The sequence below is a fragment of the Oncorhynchus keta genome, unplaced genomic scaffold (assembly GCF_023373465.1).
Source record: "Oncorhynchus keta strain PuntledgeMale-10-30-2019 unplaced genomic scaffold, Oket_V2 Un_scaffold_6411_pilon_pilon, whole genome shotgun sequence".
NCBI lineage: Eukaryota > Metazoa > Chordata > Actinopteri > Salmoniformes > Salmonidae > Oncorhynchus > Oncorhynchus keta.
Genome location: NW_026290982.1, coordinates 87,152 through 104,680, shown reverse-complemented (window position 1 = coordinate 104,680; position 17,529 = coordinate 87,152). Strand labels below are relative to the sequence as shown.

General features: G+C 44.2%; 2 protein-coding genes and 1 long non-coding RNA gene across 14 annotated transcripts; 1 reads left to right on the top strand and 2 right to left on the bottom strand.

Moving 5' to 3' along the window:
• Window positions 1–727: 727 nt before the first annotated feature.
• On the bottom strand, window positions 728–6,972 carry LOC127929305 (putative glutathione-specific gamma-glutamylcyclotransferase 2). The gene is made up of 2 exons (XM_052517283.1): window positions 6,553–6,972; window positions 728–1,570 (listed from the first exon to the last, which is right to left on the bottom strand). Exons 1-2 carry the CDS (start codon window positions 6,685–6,687, stop codon window positions 1,094–1,096), a joined length of 612 nt encoding a protein of 203 aa, XP_052373243.1. The 5' UTR covers window positions 6,688–6,972; the 3' UTR covers window positions 728–1,093.
• Window positions 6,973–9,360: 2,388 nt separating this feature from the next.
• On the top strand, window positions 9,361–16,624 carry LOC127929313 (ubiquitin-conjugating enzyme E2 D4-like). The gene is made up of 7 exons (XM_052517287.1): window positions 9,361–9,614; window positions 11,307–11,370; window positions 12,771–12,802; window positions 12,941–13,018; window positions 13,122–13,227; window positions 14,926–15,019; window positions 15,228–16,624. The coding sequence occupies exons 1-7, from the start codon at window positions 9,591–9,593 to the stop codon at window positions 15,271–15,273; spliced, it is 444 nt and encodes a 147-aa protein (XP_052373247.1). The 5' UTR covers window positions 9,361–9,590; the 3' UTR covers window positions 15,274–16,624.
• LOC127929315 (uncharacterized) lies at window positions 11,377–12,750 on the bottom strand. 12 transcript variants are annotated; one of them, XR_008134387.1, is made up of 4 exons: window positions 12,458–12,750; window positions 12,283–12,340; window positions 11,679–12,213; window positions 11,377–11,648 (listed from the first exon to the last, which is right to left on the bottom strand). It is a non-coding gene; the product is annotated as an uncharacterized LOC127929315 (long non-coding RNA). The 12 variants fall into 12 exon arrangements; XR_008134384.1 differs by having other exon boundaries at window positions 11,679–12,340; XR_008134388.1 differs by having other exon boundaries at window positions 11,377–11,614; window positions 11,679–12,340.
• Window positions 16,625–17,529: the final 905 nt, after the last annotated feature.

The following is a 17,529-nucleotide window of genomic DNA, read 5'->3' as shown; positions in this document are numbered from 1 at the left end:
TTCCTCCAGCATCTGCACAAGGTCCTTTGCTGTTGTTCTTGGATTGATTTGCACTTTTCGCACCAAAGTACGTTCATCTCGAGGAGACAGAACGCATCTCCTTCCTGTGCGGTATGATGGCCGCGTGGTCCCATGGTGTTTATACTTACGTACTATTGTTTGTACAGATGAACGTGATACCTTCAGGCGTTTGGAAATGGCTCCCAAGGATGAACCAGACTTGTGGAGTTCAAAAAAAAAATCTGAGGTCTTGGCTGATTTCTTTAGATTTTCGCATGATGTCAAGCGAAGAGGCACTGAGTTTGAAGGTAGGCCTTGAAATACATCCACAGGTACACCTCCAATTGACTCAAATTATGTCAATTAGCCTATCAGAAGCTTCTAAAACCATGACATCATTTTCTGGAATTTTCCAAGCTGTTTAAAGGCAGTCAATTTCATGTATGTAAACTTCTGACCCACAGGAATTGTGATTCAATGAATTCTAAGTGAAATAATCTGTCTGTAAAGAATTGTTGGAAAAGTTACTTGTGTCATGCACAAAGTAGATGTCCTAACCTCCTTGCCAAAACTATAGTTTGTAGTTTGTTAACAGGAAATGTGTGGAGTGGTTGAAAAACAAGTTTTAATGACTACAACCTAAGTGTATGTAAACTTCCGACTTCAACTGTACATACTACCTCAATGCGTCAGTTTTGTTGCTAAATAACCAACCCGTCTACATGGACTGAAGAGTGAGACAGCTATTTAATATGACATCACTGGAGACTGAGACAGGTGTTTAATATGACATCACTGGAGACTGAGACAGGTTTAAATGACATCACTGGAGTCAGTCCTAACCCTAACCCAGCTCTGAACAGTCCTAACCCAGCTCTGAACAGTCCTAACCCTAACCCAGCTCTGAACAGTCCTAACCCAGCTCTGAACAGTCCTAACCCAGCTCTGAACAGTCCTAACCCAGCTCTGAACAGTCCTAACCCAGCTCTGAACAGTCCTAACCCAGCTCTGAACAGTCCTAACCCTAACCCAGCTCTGAACAGTCCCAACCCAGCTCTGAACAGTCCTAACCCAGCTCTGAACAGTCCTAACCCTAACCCAGCTCTGAATGGTCCTGGAGACAATCACATGACTGACAATCTACAGCATCCCTGCGATGGTTTACTGACACACATGTAGTAAGTGTGTGTGCTAGTCTCTCTCTAACCAGGTCTTCGAGAGAGAAGAGGTGTGTGTCTGAGTCTTCAGGGAGGAGGGTCCTCAGCGCCTCAGCCAATGAAAACAGGTATTCAGTGTTCCGTCCACTCGGTCCGACAGCATCTACAATCTGATTGGCTATCAGCTCCAGGGGCGGGACCCAGGTAGTCAGGGCTGTCATTAGAACCGATGTAGAGCAGAGCCTGGCTGGGTTCAGGGGAGTGTCAGTGTGTCGTGTGGGGGTCACGGAGGGTCTGGGGTGAAAGTTCACTGCGATGACGCGGTAACCGCCCTTTTCCCGGTAGTCAAGGTAACACTTCACTTCCTGCTCTCGGCCAGACGGCAGCTTATATGCCACGCCCCAGACACAACCCTGAGAGAGTGAGAGAGAGAGAAGCCCAGTTATAGCAGGCACGACCTTTACCAATAAAACTACCAGAGACCAGTCACTGCCAATAGCAGAAGGAGACACAGGAAGACATTCAGTGACTGTTGGTGGCGAAGAGCTCGGGTGACCAGAGCTCAGAAAGTCCCAGGTTTATGGAAATTAGCAGCGACACAACTGTGCAATAACTAAATCAGAGGAAGGAGGGTCTTGTTAGCTTGCTTTGACACTGTGCTGGATTGGCTAACAGCCAAAGAGACGCTGTGCTGGATATGCTGACAGCCAATGAGACGCTGTGCATGCTGTTTGGAAGCTACACTGACAAAGGGAGAACTGGCCAGCAGAGACAAGGGCAGAAGACAAATCTGAGGACATTTTTTATTTGATTTTATTTCACCTTTATTTAACCAGGTAGGCTAGTTGAGAACAAGTTCTCATTTGCAACTGCGACCTGACCAAGATAAAGCATAGCAGTGTGAACAGACAACACAGAGTTACACATGGAGTAAACAATTAACAGGTCAATAACACAGTAGAAAAAAAAGGGGGAGTCCATATACAATGTGTGCAAAAGGCATGAGGAGGTAGGCGAATAATTACAATATTGCAGATTATATATTAGAGGTCTGTAGTCTGGAATCAAAAATTATTTTAATAGTCACATGCGCTGAATACAACAGACCTTACAGTGAAATCCTTCTTACAAGCCCTAACCAACAATTCAGTTTAAAAAAATACTAATAAGAAATAAAAGGGAACAAGTAATTAAAGAGGTAGCAGTAAAATAACAATAGCGAGGCTATATACAGGGGGTACCGATACAGAGTCAATGTGGAGGCTATATACAGGGGTACCGGTACAGAGTCAATGTGGAGGCTATATACAGGGGTACCGGTACAGAGTCAATGTGGAGGCTATATACAGGGGTACCAGTACAGAGTCAATGTGGAGGCTATATACAGGGGGTACCGGTACAGAGTCAATGTGGAGGCTATATACAGGGGGTACCGGTACAGAGTCAATGTGGAGGCTATATACAGGGGTACCAGTACAGAGTCAATGTGGAGGCTATATACAGGGGGTACCGGTACAGAGTCAATGTGGAGGTTATATACAGGGGGTACCGGTACAGAGTCAATGTGGAGGCTATATACAGGGGGGTACCGTGGAGGCTACAGAGTCAATGTGGAGGCTATATACAGGGGGTACCGGTACAGAGTCAATGTGGAGGCTATATACAGGGGGTACCGGTACAGAGTCAATGTGGAGGCTATATACAGGGGGTACCGGTATAGAGTCAATGTGGAGGCTATATACAGGGGGTACCGGAACAGAGTCAATGTGGGGGGGGCACCGGTTAGTCGAGGTAAAATGTACAGTTGAAGTCAGAAGTTTACATACACCTTAGCCAAATACATTTAAACTCAGTTTTTCACAATTCCTGACATTTAATCCAAGTAAAAATTCCCTGTCTTAGTTCAGTTAGGATCCCCACTTCATTTTAAGAATGTGAAATGTCAGAATAATAGTAGAGAGAATTATTTATTTCAGCTTGTATTTCTTTCATCACATTCCCAGTGGGTCAGAAGTTTACATACACTCTATTAGTATTTGGTAGTATTGCCTTTAAATTGTTTAACTTGGGTCAAACGTTGCAGGTAGCCTTCCACAAGCTTCCCACAATAAGTTGGTTGAATTTTGGCCCATTCCTCCTGACAGAGCTGGTGTAACTGAGTCAGATAGCAGAGCGCCAAGTCATAGACTGTTCTCTCTGCTACCTCACGGCAAGCGGTACCAGAGCGCCAAGTCATAGACTGTTCTCTCTGCTACCGCACGGCAAGCGGTACCAGAGCGCCAAGTCATAGACTGTTCTCTCTGCTACCTCACGGCAAGCGGTACCAGAGCGCCAAGTCATAGACTGTTCTCTTAGACTGCTACCTCACGGCAAGCGGTACCAGAGCGCCAAGTCATAGACTGTTCTCTCTGCTACCGCACGGCAAGCGGTACCAGAGCGCCAAGTCTCGGACCAAATGGCTTCTTAACAGCTTCTACCCCCAAGCCATAATACTGCTACACAATTAAACAAATGGCCACCGGACTATTTACATTAACCCCCCTTCCCTTTGTTTTTACACCGCTGCTACTCGCTGTTTATTATCTATGCATAGTCACTTTACCTACTACCTACCCTGTTGTATTCTTTCACTGTGACTACACCTGTTGTATTCAGCATTTCACTGTGAGGTCTACTACACCTGTTGTATTCAGCATTTCACTGTGAGGTCTACTACACCTGTTGTATTCAGCATTTCACCGTCTACTAACCTGGTCTACTACACCTGTTGTATTCAGCATTTCACCGTAAGGTCTACTACACCTGTTGTATTCAGCATTTCACCGTAAGGTCTACTACACCTGTTGTATTCAGCATTTCACGGTAAGGTCTACTACACCTGTTGTATTCAGCATTTCACAGTAAGGTCTACTACACCTGTTGTATTCAGCATTTCACGGTAAGGTCTACTACACCTGTTGTATTCAGCATTTCACAGTAAGGTCTACTACACCTGTTGTATTCAGCATTTCACTGTAAGGTCTACAACACCTGTTGTATTCAGCATTTCACGGTCTACTAGGTATTCAGGTCTACTACACCTGTTGCATTCAGCATTTCACGGTAAGGTCTACTACACCTGTTGCATTCAGCATTTCACGGGTCTAAGGTCTACTACACCTGTTGTATTCAGCATTTCACCTTAAGGTCTACTACACCTGTTGCATTCAGCATTTCACGGTAAGGTCTACTACACCTGTTGTATTCGGCATTTCATGGGGTCTACTACACCTGGCAGGTAGCCTAGTGGTTAGAGTGTTGGACTACTACACCTGTTGCCATGTCACACCTGTTACATTACCACACACACACAGGTGTAAGTAACAATGTGGCAGCTCACCTCTGGGTCCTCCACCAGAGTCACGATTCTTTCACACCAGGCTGAAAAGAGAAGACAGGGAGGAGCTGATTGAGTTTTAATAAATACAACCTTTAGAGGTCAACAGCATTGAGCCTCCAGTCACCGTATTACAGTTCAGATACTGTAGAGCAGTTATGTAGCTAGCTGGATATCACCAATAGTCAACATAGACTGTTACTTAATAATAAAAACTTACACTCCCTTTTTTTATTTTTTTTTTTTTTATTTTATTTTTTTTTTTATTAACAACAAATCAATACATAAAGCACATGAGGGAACACAAGCATACATAGATTACAAACAATGGACAATCGAGCTAGGGGCGGGGCTGGGGGCGGGGCTAGGGGGTACAATATCACATTACAATTACACAAGGACCTTAAGGGGCATGCATATACTTACAATTCTAACAGCTTTTTTGTTAGTAGAGCATTTAACCGTCTTAAAATACAGTTCCATTTATTTTTGTAGGATACGAAAATGTGGTTTTCTGTTTGTAAATTTACATTTGTGTATATGAAATTTGGCCAAAAGAATAATGAAATTAATTACATAAAAATGATTCCGCTTATTTCTATTGTATGTAAAGAATCCAAACAGTACATCTCTCCACAATAGTGTAAAATCTTCATAAATGTGTTCAATTATAAACCTACTGATGTCTTGCCACAGTTTTCTTACATGCATACAATGCCAAAAAAGATGCACAACTGTTTCTGGGTGGTCATTACAAAAGGAGCAATTTGACTTGATGTTTTCCTTAAACTTCTTCATATAGTGGTTGGCAGGATAATATTTATGAATAATTTTAAAGGAAACTTCCTTAATTTTTTTAACAAGTAGGTATGTTTGTGGCAACATCCAAACTTTTTTCCAACAGATATTATCAATAAATCCATTCCAATAAGGTATAAGGTATAAATAGATACAACATCCTGCTGAAACAAGGATCGTATCGCTCTGTTGTTGAATGGACCAAAAGAGAAACAAATCTTTCCTACTGATGAGTCAACAGGGTCAATAGAAGGTAGGCTCTGAGGGTCAGGTCTTGACACGCTTCTGAATAACAGAGCAACACCTGAGGGAATGGCATCTAAAACAATTGCAAAATCTTTAGGTGTTACAGGGACCTTGTAAAGTGATAAGAATTCTTTATAACTGAGTAACTTACACTCCCTTCACTAGTCATTGTAGAGGACTGCTAATTCTTATGTAGGTGACATTATATTACTATAGCTGGGACAACGTATTTTCATAGTAAAACAGGTTGGGCCCCATACAGGATATCTCTCACACACACACTCACTTTGATCATCCAGAACACTGTCACAACAGGATACTCCTAGCCACAGGTGCTAGCCGGCAGTTCGGCCACAACTCCCCTGAAGATAGGGACGCACACACATTACACACGGACTCTTGAGGACAGGACAGGGACGCATACGCTCTTACACACTGACCCCAGAAGACAGGGACGACGCACATACAGTACACACATAGCTGCCGAGGACACCCAGATAAGACACCCACAGATTGGCAGAAAGCCTAGACTTAGAGACAAACTAGCACACACACATAATCTCCCTCCCAGCCGAACATTGTGTGACTGAAGATAGCGCACACACCAGATCTCCTTTTCAGCTGAACATGGTGTGACGACCAAGAACAGGCATGGCAGGATTCTACGATGATGGACAGACAACAGAGCCAATGCCGGATGACTACACCCCAGCCTGATCCAATCCGAAGATCCGATCTCCTAGAAATCAACCTATTTTCTGTTGTGTATATGATGCTTGTACTCACTGTTAGCAAGGCTCCTTTCTGCTAGTCTCTGATGAGCTAACAGAGGGGCCCGTATATACGCTGTACCAGATATCTTCACTCTGAATAAACCTGTCGCTTGTCGTACCACCTTGTCTGCATCGATCCTTGACCGACTCACCCGTTATCTTATCCCATTATCAACATCATCCATACAGATAGATACGTCACCTTGCCTGGCACTCCCCTGTGGTCGGTGCTGCCTTGCCAGAAGCGCCGGCTGAAGCCTATAATGTAGCCGATCCGCTTCTCCTCATAGGGAAAATCCACCTTCCAGATCAGAGAGCCATAACCGAACACCCACATAGCTACTGTACCTGCTCCTCCACCTGGCTGGATAACTGTCACACCTCACGTAGCGTGTACTGTCAAACATTTAGTTTTTAGCACTATACACCACCATCTGTTCTGTTAGTGGCAGCTAATACTGTACTGCATTCACAACGGAGCTCAATGTCGCGACCAGCTACTTCTATCTCAAGCAACCAGCAACTCGTCACGTGATAGTCAGACAGAACTTGCAAGCACAGACTTTACTTGCCGGGCATTAGTAATCAATCATCATCAAATTCAATCTGCACGCAAAATCAAGTCAAAGTTTAATCGTCACGTGCACAGGATACAGTAGGGGTGTAATCATTATGCCGATTCTGTTGCAAAACGTTTCTGTATCTGTGACATGGGCAGCGCCAATGAGAAAGGTTACATGCATATAATAATGCGATTATTGTGGATAGTCGGATTAATATAATAGTTGATTAAAACGTTTACATGCTTTGCAAGAACGACTTGCCTAATAATCATGTTTACATGGACACATCTGAAATCAGGTTACATAATGGTACTCTGATAAATACAGAACATCGCCAATCAAAATAAATGTTCTACCATAGCGACAACGTTATTTTTGGGAAGTATATTTGATTGTCAGTTCGGACATATAACGTGTGTATATGATAACTATTTCTAAAACATACTTTCAGTTGTTCCGAACTCACTTTACTCGCGCTAGTGGGAAGCTTGATCTAATGAAGAACATGGACTACTTTAAAATGGAGATAGCCTCAATTAGTTTGTTTATATGACCAGGAATAATTTTATATTAAATTGATTATGGCAGAAGGCAGATTATACAATAGTCATGTTAGCACCTTACTCTGCTTGTCTTAATTGCCATAAGGACAAAATCGAAGCATAAACTGGTTAAAACACCTGGTTTTCTGAGCAATCTTTCAAATGATCAGGACATGTAAACACCTTAAATACACTGATGGGACGCCAATTAAGGTGTTTACATACACCTTAGCCAAATACATTTAAACTCAGTTTTTCACAACTCCTGACATTTAATCCTAATTAAAATTCCCTGTTTTAGGTCAGTTAGGATCAACCCCTTTATTTTAAGAATGTGAAATGTCAGAATAATAGCAGAGAGAATAATTTATTTGAGCTTTTATTTCTTTCATCACATTCCATGTGGGTCAGAAGTTTACATACACTCAATTAGTATTTGGTAGCATTGCCTTTAAAATGGTTTAACATGGGTCAAACGTTTTGGGTGGTGTTCCACAAGCTTCCCACAATAAATTGGGTGAATTGTGGCCCATTCCTCCTGACACAGCTGGTGTAACAGTCAGGTTTGTAGGCCTCCTCGCTCGCACATGCTTTTTCAATTCTGCCCACAAATGTTCTATGGGATTGAGGTCAGGGCTTTGTGATGGCCACTCCACTACCTTGACTTTGTTGTCCTTAAGCCAGTTTGCCACGACTTTGGAAGTATGCTTGGAGTCTTGGTCCATTTGGAAGACCCATTTGCAACCAAGCTTTAACTTCCTGACTGATATTCTTGAGATGTTGCTTCAATATATCCATATAATTTTCCTTCCTCATGATGCCATCTATTTTGTGAAGTGCACCAATCCCTCATGCAGCAAAGCACCCCCACAACATGATGCTGCCACCCCGTGCTTCACGGTTGAGATAGTGTTCTGTGGCTTGCAAGCCTCCCCTTTTTCCTCCAAACATAACGATGGTCATTATGGCCAAAAAGTTATATTTTTGCTTCACCGGACGAGCACATTTCTCCAAAAAGTACGATCTTTGTCCCCATGTGCAGTTGCAAAACGAAGTTTGGGATTTTTACTTTCGGTTTTGGAGCAGTGGCTTCTTCCTTGCTGAGCAGACTTTCAGGTTGTCGAAATAGGACTCTTTTTACTGTGGATATAGCTACTTTTGTACCTGTTTTCTCCAGCATCTTCACAAGGTCCTTTGCTGTTGTTCTGGGATTGATTTGCACTTTTCGCACCAAAGTACGTTCATCTCTATCTAGGAGACAGAATGCGTCTCCTTCCTGAGCGGTATGATGGCTGCGTGGTCCCATAGTGTTTATACTTGCGTACTATTGTTTGTACAGATGAACGTGGTACCTTCAGGCATTTGGAAATTGCTTCCAAGGATGAACCAGACTTGTGAAGGCCTACAATTTATTTTCTGAGGTCTTGGCTGATTTCTTTAGATTTTCCCATGATGTCAAGCAAAGAGGCACAGAGTTTAAAGGTAGGCCTTGAAATACATCCACAGGTACACCTCCAATTGACTCAAAAAATGTAAATTAGCCAAACAGAAGCTTCTAAAGCCATGACATAATTTTGTTGAATTTACAAGCTGTTTAAAGGCACAGTCAATTTAGCATCTGTAAACTTCTGACCCACTTGAATTGTGATAGAGTGAATTGTAAGTGAAATAATCCGTCTGTAAACAATTGTTGGAAAAATTAAGTATTTGTCCATTATGAAATGTACTTTGTCAAGTTGGTTTATTCTTATTTAAAAGTAATAAACACACACGCACTCAGTTGAGCTAACTATTTAAAAATACAATAATCAATTAATTGATAGTGGGAAATAAATATGTTATTTCAATAATCAATCATTGTTGAAAGGTATAAATGCATTGTGCATAATGCTACTGGGAGCTGGAACACTACTACATTTTCCGAAGAGGAACTACAATCCCCCAAACCCCCTTGTTTAAAGCCGACCGTAAACAGAAAGCGGAAACAATAGAGAACCACATACACACACCCTTGTCTTGGCGATCTACTCAGGGAAATAAAATACCTTTACCTTTTAAGCAATACTATTAAATAGACATCTAAAGAAAATACGAAGTCGACGAGTACTTGGGGGCATTTGACTAAGTCGGTCACCATGGCACTGAAAAGAATACAGAAGGTAAGATGGTTAGCTAGCATTGTAGCTAGCTGTACCGGGGTGACTAGCTGTACCAGGATGGCTAGCTGTAGCTAGCTGTACCAGGGTGACTAGCTGTACCAGGATGGCTAGCTGTAGCTAGCTGTACCGGGTGACTAGCTGTAGCTAGCTGTACCGGGGTGGCTAGCTGTACCGGGGTGGCTAGCTGTACCGGGGTGGCTAGCTGTACCGGGGTGACTAGCTGTACCGGGGTGGCTAGCTGTACCTGGGGTGGCTAGCTGTACCAGGGTGACTAGCTGTACCGGGGTGGCTAGCTGTAGCTAGCTGTACCAGGGTGACTAGCTGTACCAGGGTGGCTAGCTGTAGCTAGCTGTACCAGGGTGGCTAGCTGTACCAGGGTGGCTAGCTGTAGCTAGCTGTACCAGGGTGACTAGCTGTACCAGGGTGGCTAGCTGTACCGGGGTGGCTAGCTGTACCGGGGTGGCTAGCTGTACCAGGGTGGCTAGCTGTAGCTAGCTGTACCAGGGTGGCTAGCTGTACCGGGGTGACTAGCTGTAGCTAGCTGTACCAGGGTGGCTAGCTGTACCAGGGTGACTAGCTGTAGCTAGCTGTGCCAGGGTGGCTAGCTGTAGCTAGCTGTACCAGGGTGACTAGCTGTACCAGGGTGACTAGCTGTACCAGGGTGGCTAGCTGTACCAGGGTGGCTGGCTAGCTGTACCAGGGTGGCTAGCTGTGCCAGGGTGTGGCTAGCTGTACCAGGGTGGCTAGCTGTACCAGGGTGGCTAGCTGTACCAGGGTGGCTAGCTGTACCGGGGTGGCTAGCTGTACCGGGGTGGCTAGCTGTACCGGGGTGGCTAGCTGTACCGGGGTGGCTAGCTGTACCGGGGTGGCTAGCTGTACCGGGGTGGCTAGCTGTACCGGGGTGGCTAGCTGTACCGGGGTGGCTAGCTGTACCAGGGTGGCTGTACCAGGGTGGCTAGCTGTACCGGGGTGGCTAGCTGTGCCGGGGTGACTAGCTGTGCCAGGGTGACTAGCTGTAGCTAGCTGTGCCGGGGTGGCTAGCTGTACCAGGGTGACTAGCTGTAGCTAGCTGTGCCGGGGTGACCGGATGGCTGTGCCAGAGTGGCGAGCTGTGCCGGGGTGACCGGGTGGCTGTCCCGGGGGCTGACCGGGTGGCTGGATAACTAACGTTAGCCAAACCTCATCTATCGGAAGTTATTGTTTATTAATGTTACGCTAGCTAGATAATTGGTTCATTTCTAATCCTAACCACATAGCCAGCTATCGAGCTAGACTGCACACATACGAGAAGGCTAGTTAACAATGAATTAACACGGCCCACAATCTTAATGTTTAGCATTACATGATATCATGGTATGTACCACGTCTAAACTAGATTGTAATTTTCTTTGTCAGCCATTTAACCCCTCTCCAGGACACAGCTATTCATGCTAAATGCACTTATTTAGGTGCAGCACCTGTAATGATAACTAGTCTAATTTGACTTGAGGTTGTAGCTAAGGCAGGGCATTATGAAGTAGGCCTATCATTATTACAGTCAAATATATCTACGAATAAAGCTATGACTAGGGACATGTTAAGAAACCCAGCTATTTCGTGGATGTAAAATGTATCTGACCTCGTCCTCAAGGACAGCTTTCAGTTCCATGTGTAACCCTTAGCACTACTTGTCTGACTTGTTTTGTCTCCTAGGAGCTTCATGACCTGCAGAGGGATCCGCCAGCACAGTGCTCTGCTGGACCCGTGGGAGAGGACTGTAAGTTTAGGACTCTGAGGGTAATGTAGTCTATATCCGGTGAAGGGGAGAGGGCCTAAGGCTGGTTGTATAGGCCCTACCTAGAGTGACCTGGGCTGGTGGTATAGGCCCTACCTAGAGGGACCTGGGCTGGTGGTATAGGCCCTACCTAGAGGGGCTGGTTGTATAGGCCCTACCTAGATGGACCTGGGCTGGTGGTATAGGCCCTACCTAGAGGGACCTGGGCTGGTGGTATAGGCCCTACCTAGAGGGACCTGGGCTGGTGGTATAGGCCCTACCTAGATGGGGGCTGGTTGTATAGGCCCTACCTAGAGTGACCTGGGCTGGTGGTATAGGCCCTACCTAGATGGACCTGGGCTGGTGGTATAGGCCCTACCTAGATGGACCTGGGCTGGTGGTATAGGCCCTACCTAGAGTGACCTGGGCTGGTGGTATAGGCCCTACCTAGAGGGGCTGGTTGTATAGGCCCTACCTAGAGGGGCTGGTTGTATAGGCCCTACCTAGAGGGGCCGGATGTGTAGGCCCTACCTAGAGGGGCCTGTTGTATAGGCCCTACCTAGAGGGGCCTGTTGTATAGGCCCTACCTAGAGGGGCCGGTTGTATAGGCCCCTACCTAGAGGGGCCGGTTGTATAGGCCCTACCTAGAGGGGCCGGTTGTATAGGCCCTACCTAGAGGGGCCGGTTGTATAGGCCCCTACCTGGAGGGGCCGGTTGTATAGGCCCCTACCTGGAGGGGCCGGTTGTATAGGCCCCTACCTGGAGGGGCCGGTTGTATAGGCCCCTACCTGGAGGGGCCGGTTGTATAGGCCCCTACCTGGAGGGGCCGGTTGTATAGGCCCCTACCTGGAGGGGCCGGTTCTATAGGCCCCTACCTGGACCCTACCTGGAGGGGCCGGTTCTATAGGCCCCTACCTGGAGGGGCCGGTTGTATAGGCCCCTACCTGGAGGGGCCGGTTGTATAGGCCCCTACCTGGAGGGGCCGGTTGACTATAGGCCCCTACCTGGAGGGGCCGGTTGTATAGGCCCCTACCTGGAGGGGCCGGTTGTATAGGCCCCTACCTGGAGGGGCCGGTTGTATAGGCCCTACCTGGAGGGGCCGGTTGTATAGGCCCCTACCTGGAGGGGCCGGTTGTATAGGCCCCTACCTGGAGGGGCCGGTTGTATAGGCCCCTACCTGGAGGGGCCGGTTGTATAGGCCCCTACCTGGAGGGGCCGGTTCTATAGGCCCCTACCTGGAGGGGCCGGTTCTATAGGCCCCTACCTGGAGGGGCCGGTTCTATAGGCCCCTACCTGGAGGGGCCGGTTCTATAGGCCCCTACCTGGAGGGGCCGGTTCTATAGGCCCCTACCTGGAGGGGCCGGTTCTATAGGCCTAATACATGTTCTCTTTCTATATTCCAGTGTTCCATTGGCAAGCAACAATAATGGGGCCAGTGAGTATGACTTCAAAAGGATGTGTGTGGTTTATTGATTGCAACATGGGTCATCTGAACAATAGGTTTGAATTGATGTTGAAATAATTTTATTGTACATTTTCATAATTTATAACAATCTGTTCCTGTTATTCCTAGGGTGATAGTCCATACCAAAGTGGTGTCTTCTTTCTCACAATCCACTTCCCCACCGACTATCCCTTCAAGCCACCAAAGGTAAGAATTGATTTGTTATGCAAGTCATTACATCATTAAACTGTTGCTAAAGAATGGTCCTCGTGGATAAATTGAACATTAACACATGTCCATCTTTCTGCAGGTAGCATTCACAACAAAGATCTATCATCCAAATATCAACAGTAACGGGAGCATCTGCTTGGACATCTTGCGATCCCAGTGGTCTCCAGCATTAACTGTATCAAAAGGTGAGTTAACTGGGCTGGTACTTTACTACACATGCTGCCACAATGTAGCTGGCTAACTGGTAGAAATGACACACCTGGTTCCATGTTAAAACATTGTTCCATCCAACACTTGTAGAATGTTCTATTACAACCCTCCTATAACTTTAACCTGATCATTAAATCACAATATTACAACCCTCCTATAACTTTAACCTGATCATTAAATCACACTATTACAACCCTCCTATAACTTTAACCCGATCATTAAATCACACTATTACAACCCTCCTTTAACCTGATCATTAAATCACACTATTACAACCCTCCTATAACTTTAACCTGATCATTAAATCACAATATTACAACCCTCCTATAACTTTAACCTGATCATTAAATCACACTATTACAACCCTCCTATAACTTTAACCTGATCATTAAATCACACTATTACAACCCTCCTATAACTTTAACCTGATCATTAAATCACACTATTACAACCCTCCTATAACTTTAACCTGATCATTAAATCACACTATTACAACCCTCCTATAACTTTAACCTGATCATTAAATCACAATATTACAACCCTCCTATAACTTTAACCTGATCATTAAATCACAATATTACAACCCTCCTATAACTTTAACCTGATCATTAAATCACAATATTACAACCCTCCTATAACTTTAACCTGATCATTAAATCACAATATTACAACCCTCCTATAACTTTAACCTGATCATTAAATCACACTATTACAACCCTCCTATAACTTTAACCTGATCATTAAATCACACTATTACAACCCTCCTATAACTTTAACCTGATCATTAAATCACACTATTACAACCCTCCTTTAACCTGATCATTAAATCACACTATTACAACCCTCCTATAACTTTAACCTGATCATTAAATCACACTATTACTACCCTCCTATAACTTTAACCTGATCATTAAATCACAATATTACTACCCTCCTATAACTTTAACCTGATCATTAAATCACACTATTACAACCCTCCTATAACTTTAACCTGATCATTAAATCACACTATTACAACCCTCCTATAACTTTAACCTGATCATTAAATCACACTATTACAACCCTCCTATAACTTTAACCTGATCATTAAATCACACTATTACAACCCTCCTATAACTTTAACCTGATCATTAAATCACACTATTACAACCCTCCTATAACTTTAACCTGATCATTAAATCACACCATTACAACCCTCCTATAACGTTAACCTGATCATTAAATCACACCATTACAACCCTCCTATAACTTTAACCTGATCATTAAATCACACTATTACAACCCTCCTATAACTTTAACCTGATCATTAAATCACAATATTACAACCCTCCTATAACTTTAACCTGATCATTAAATCACAATATTACAACCCTCCTATAACTTTAACCTGATCATTAAATCACACTATTACAACCCTCCTATAACTTTAACCTGATCATTAAATCACACTATTACAACCCTCCTATAACTTTAACCTGATCATTAAATCACACTATTACAACCCTCCTATAACTTTAACCTGATCATTAAATCACAATATTACAACCCTCCTATAACTTTAACCTGATCATTAAATCCAAATGAACAATCTCACTGATTTGTGAATAGAATGTGAAATGCCGATGACCATTCATGACACAACCTCATCATCTGTCGCTTCATCTGTTTTCCAGTTCTGTTGTCCATATGTTCGTTGCTTTGTGACCCGAACCCGGACGACCCCTTAGTTCCAGACATAGCACAGATCTACAAACTAGACAAAGAGAAGTGAGTATATTGTAACTGTGTAAAGTGTTAGGCCTATTTCTCCAATGAGCTGCTGGAACCAAACTCTTTGAATAATGGGGTACCTATTTAGATCGTTGCAGTGTATTTGAACATTCTATAGCAAATCAACAGCAATGACATTTAAACTTTGTTTCATATTATTTCTGCCATTGTTATTGTGAGATAACCATATTTATTTTGTTTCCAGATACAACAGACTAGCAAGAGATTGGACTCAGAAGTATGCAATGTAAAGGCCCTCCTGAAGATTTTTTTTTAAGTCACAAAACACTGTATATTCTGGTAATAGAAAGTAAACTTAGGTGATATGGAACACATTGTAGTGTCAACATTTATCATGTGAACCCATGGACTATGGATGATGTTGTGTTTACAGGGGGTATACACTGCACATATGTACATTAAGGGTGATAGATATGGGGGACAACAACTGGACATTGTTGTTATCCCTACTTCCTGGTTTTGGGAACTTTTGTTTCTCGTCTCATGAATGGAAGAGGAAGTCATTAGAATACTGTAGCCCACGGTTACATTCAGAATACTGTAGCCTGCTGTTCCAGTCATCAGAATACTGTAGCCCACGGTTACATTCAGAATACTGTAGCCTGCTGTTAGTCATCAGAATACTGTAGCCTGCTGTTAGTCATCAGAATACTGTAGCCTGCTGTTAGTCATCAGAATACTGTAGCCTGCTGTTAGTCATCAGAATACTGTAGCCTGCTGTTAGTCATCAGAATACTGTAGCCTGCTGTTCCAGTCATCAGAATACTGTAGCCTGCTGTTAGTCATCAGAATACTGTAGCCTGCTGTTCCAGTCATCAGAATACTGTAGCCTGCTGTTAGTCATCAGAATACTGTAGCCTGCTGTTAGTCATCAGAATACTGTAGCCTGCTGTTCCAGTCATCAGAATACTGTAGCCTGCTGTTCCAGTCATCAGAATACTGTAGCCTGCTGTTAGTCATCAGAATACTGTAGCCTGCTGTTCCAGTCATCAGAATACTGTAGCCTGCTGTTAGTCATCAGAATACTGTAGCCTGCTGTTCCAGTCATCAGAATACTGTAGCCTGCTGTTCCAGTCATCAGAATACTGTAGCCTGCTGTTAGTCATCAGAATACTGTAGCCTGCTGTTACTCATCAGAATACTGTAGCCTGCTGTTCCAGTCATCAGAATACTGTAGCCTGCTGTTCCAGTCATCAGAATACTGTAGCCTGCTGTTACTCATCAGAATACTGTAGCCTGCTGTTCCAGTCATCAGAATACTGTAGCCTGCTGTTAGTCATCAGAATACTGTGGCCTGCTGTTAGTCATCAGAATACTGTGGCCTACTGCTACAGTACAACATACTCATGGCTCTGCTGACTGTCACCCATAAAGAGGGAAATTGAGGAATCAAACCAGTTTTGTTTTTATTGTATCAAACTATTCTGGACCTACTTTAGTTGTTTTAGCATTAAGTCAGAACTTGTATCATTAAAACATTGAAATACATTCTCTGCCATTAACAGTGATTTAGGGGCTTCAGTTATGGCTATGGCTTATGCTGTTTAGCACTTTTGTATAATTAAAGAATGGTACACTTTATTAATGCTCATGTGTTCTAATTCACTGCCGTTGAAAGCATGGAAACTTGTCCTGGGGTAAGCATGAGTTAGTTTTATTATGAGTTAAATATTACAATGGTTTAAAGGCTCAACATGTTCAGTAGAGTGAATGATGCTCACAGTGAGTTGAGTTGTTGTAACTGCTGACTCCTGAAAGACACACCCTGGGAAATGAGTGCAGACCACTGGGTGGAGATTCAGAGGGTTACTCAACTGATCAAACAAAGTGTGATGGGTCTGCCCCTGTTACTGGGTATGGCCAAGGGGCATCAGGCTGTCTTACAGAAAGTGTGATGGGGGCTTGTCTGCCTGTTACTGGGTATGGCCAAGGGGCATCAGGCTGTCTTACAGAAAGTGTGATGGGTCTGCCCCTGTTACTGGGTATGGCCAAGGGGCATCAGGCTGTCTTACAGAAAGTGTGATGGGGGCTTGTCTGCCCCTGTTACTGGGTATGGCCAAGGGGCATCAGTCTGTCTTACAGAAAGTGTGATGGGTCTGCCCCTGTTACTGGGTATGGCCAAGGGCATCAGTCTGTCTTACAGAAACTGTGATGGGGGTCATGTCTGCCTGTTACTGGGTATGGCCAATGGCATCAGGCTGTCTTACACCAGTAGCTGATTGTTTACACTGCCGTCTTCATCGACCTGGCCAAAGCTTTCGACTCTTGTCAATCACCATATTCAACAGCTTTGGTTTCTCTAATGACTGCCTCGCCTGGTTCACCAACTACATCTCAGATAGAGTTCAGTGTGTTAAATCGGAGGGCCTGTTGTCCGGACCTCTGTCAGTCTCTATGGGGGTGCCACAGGGTTCAATTCTCAGGCCGACTCTTTTCTCTGTATATATCAACGATGCCGCTCCTGCTGCTGGTGATTCTTTGATCCA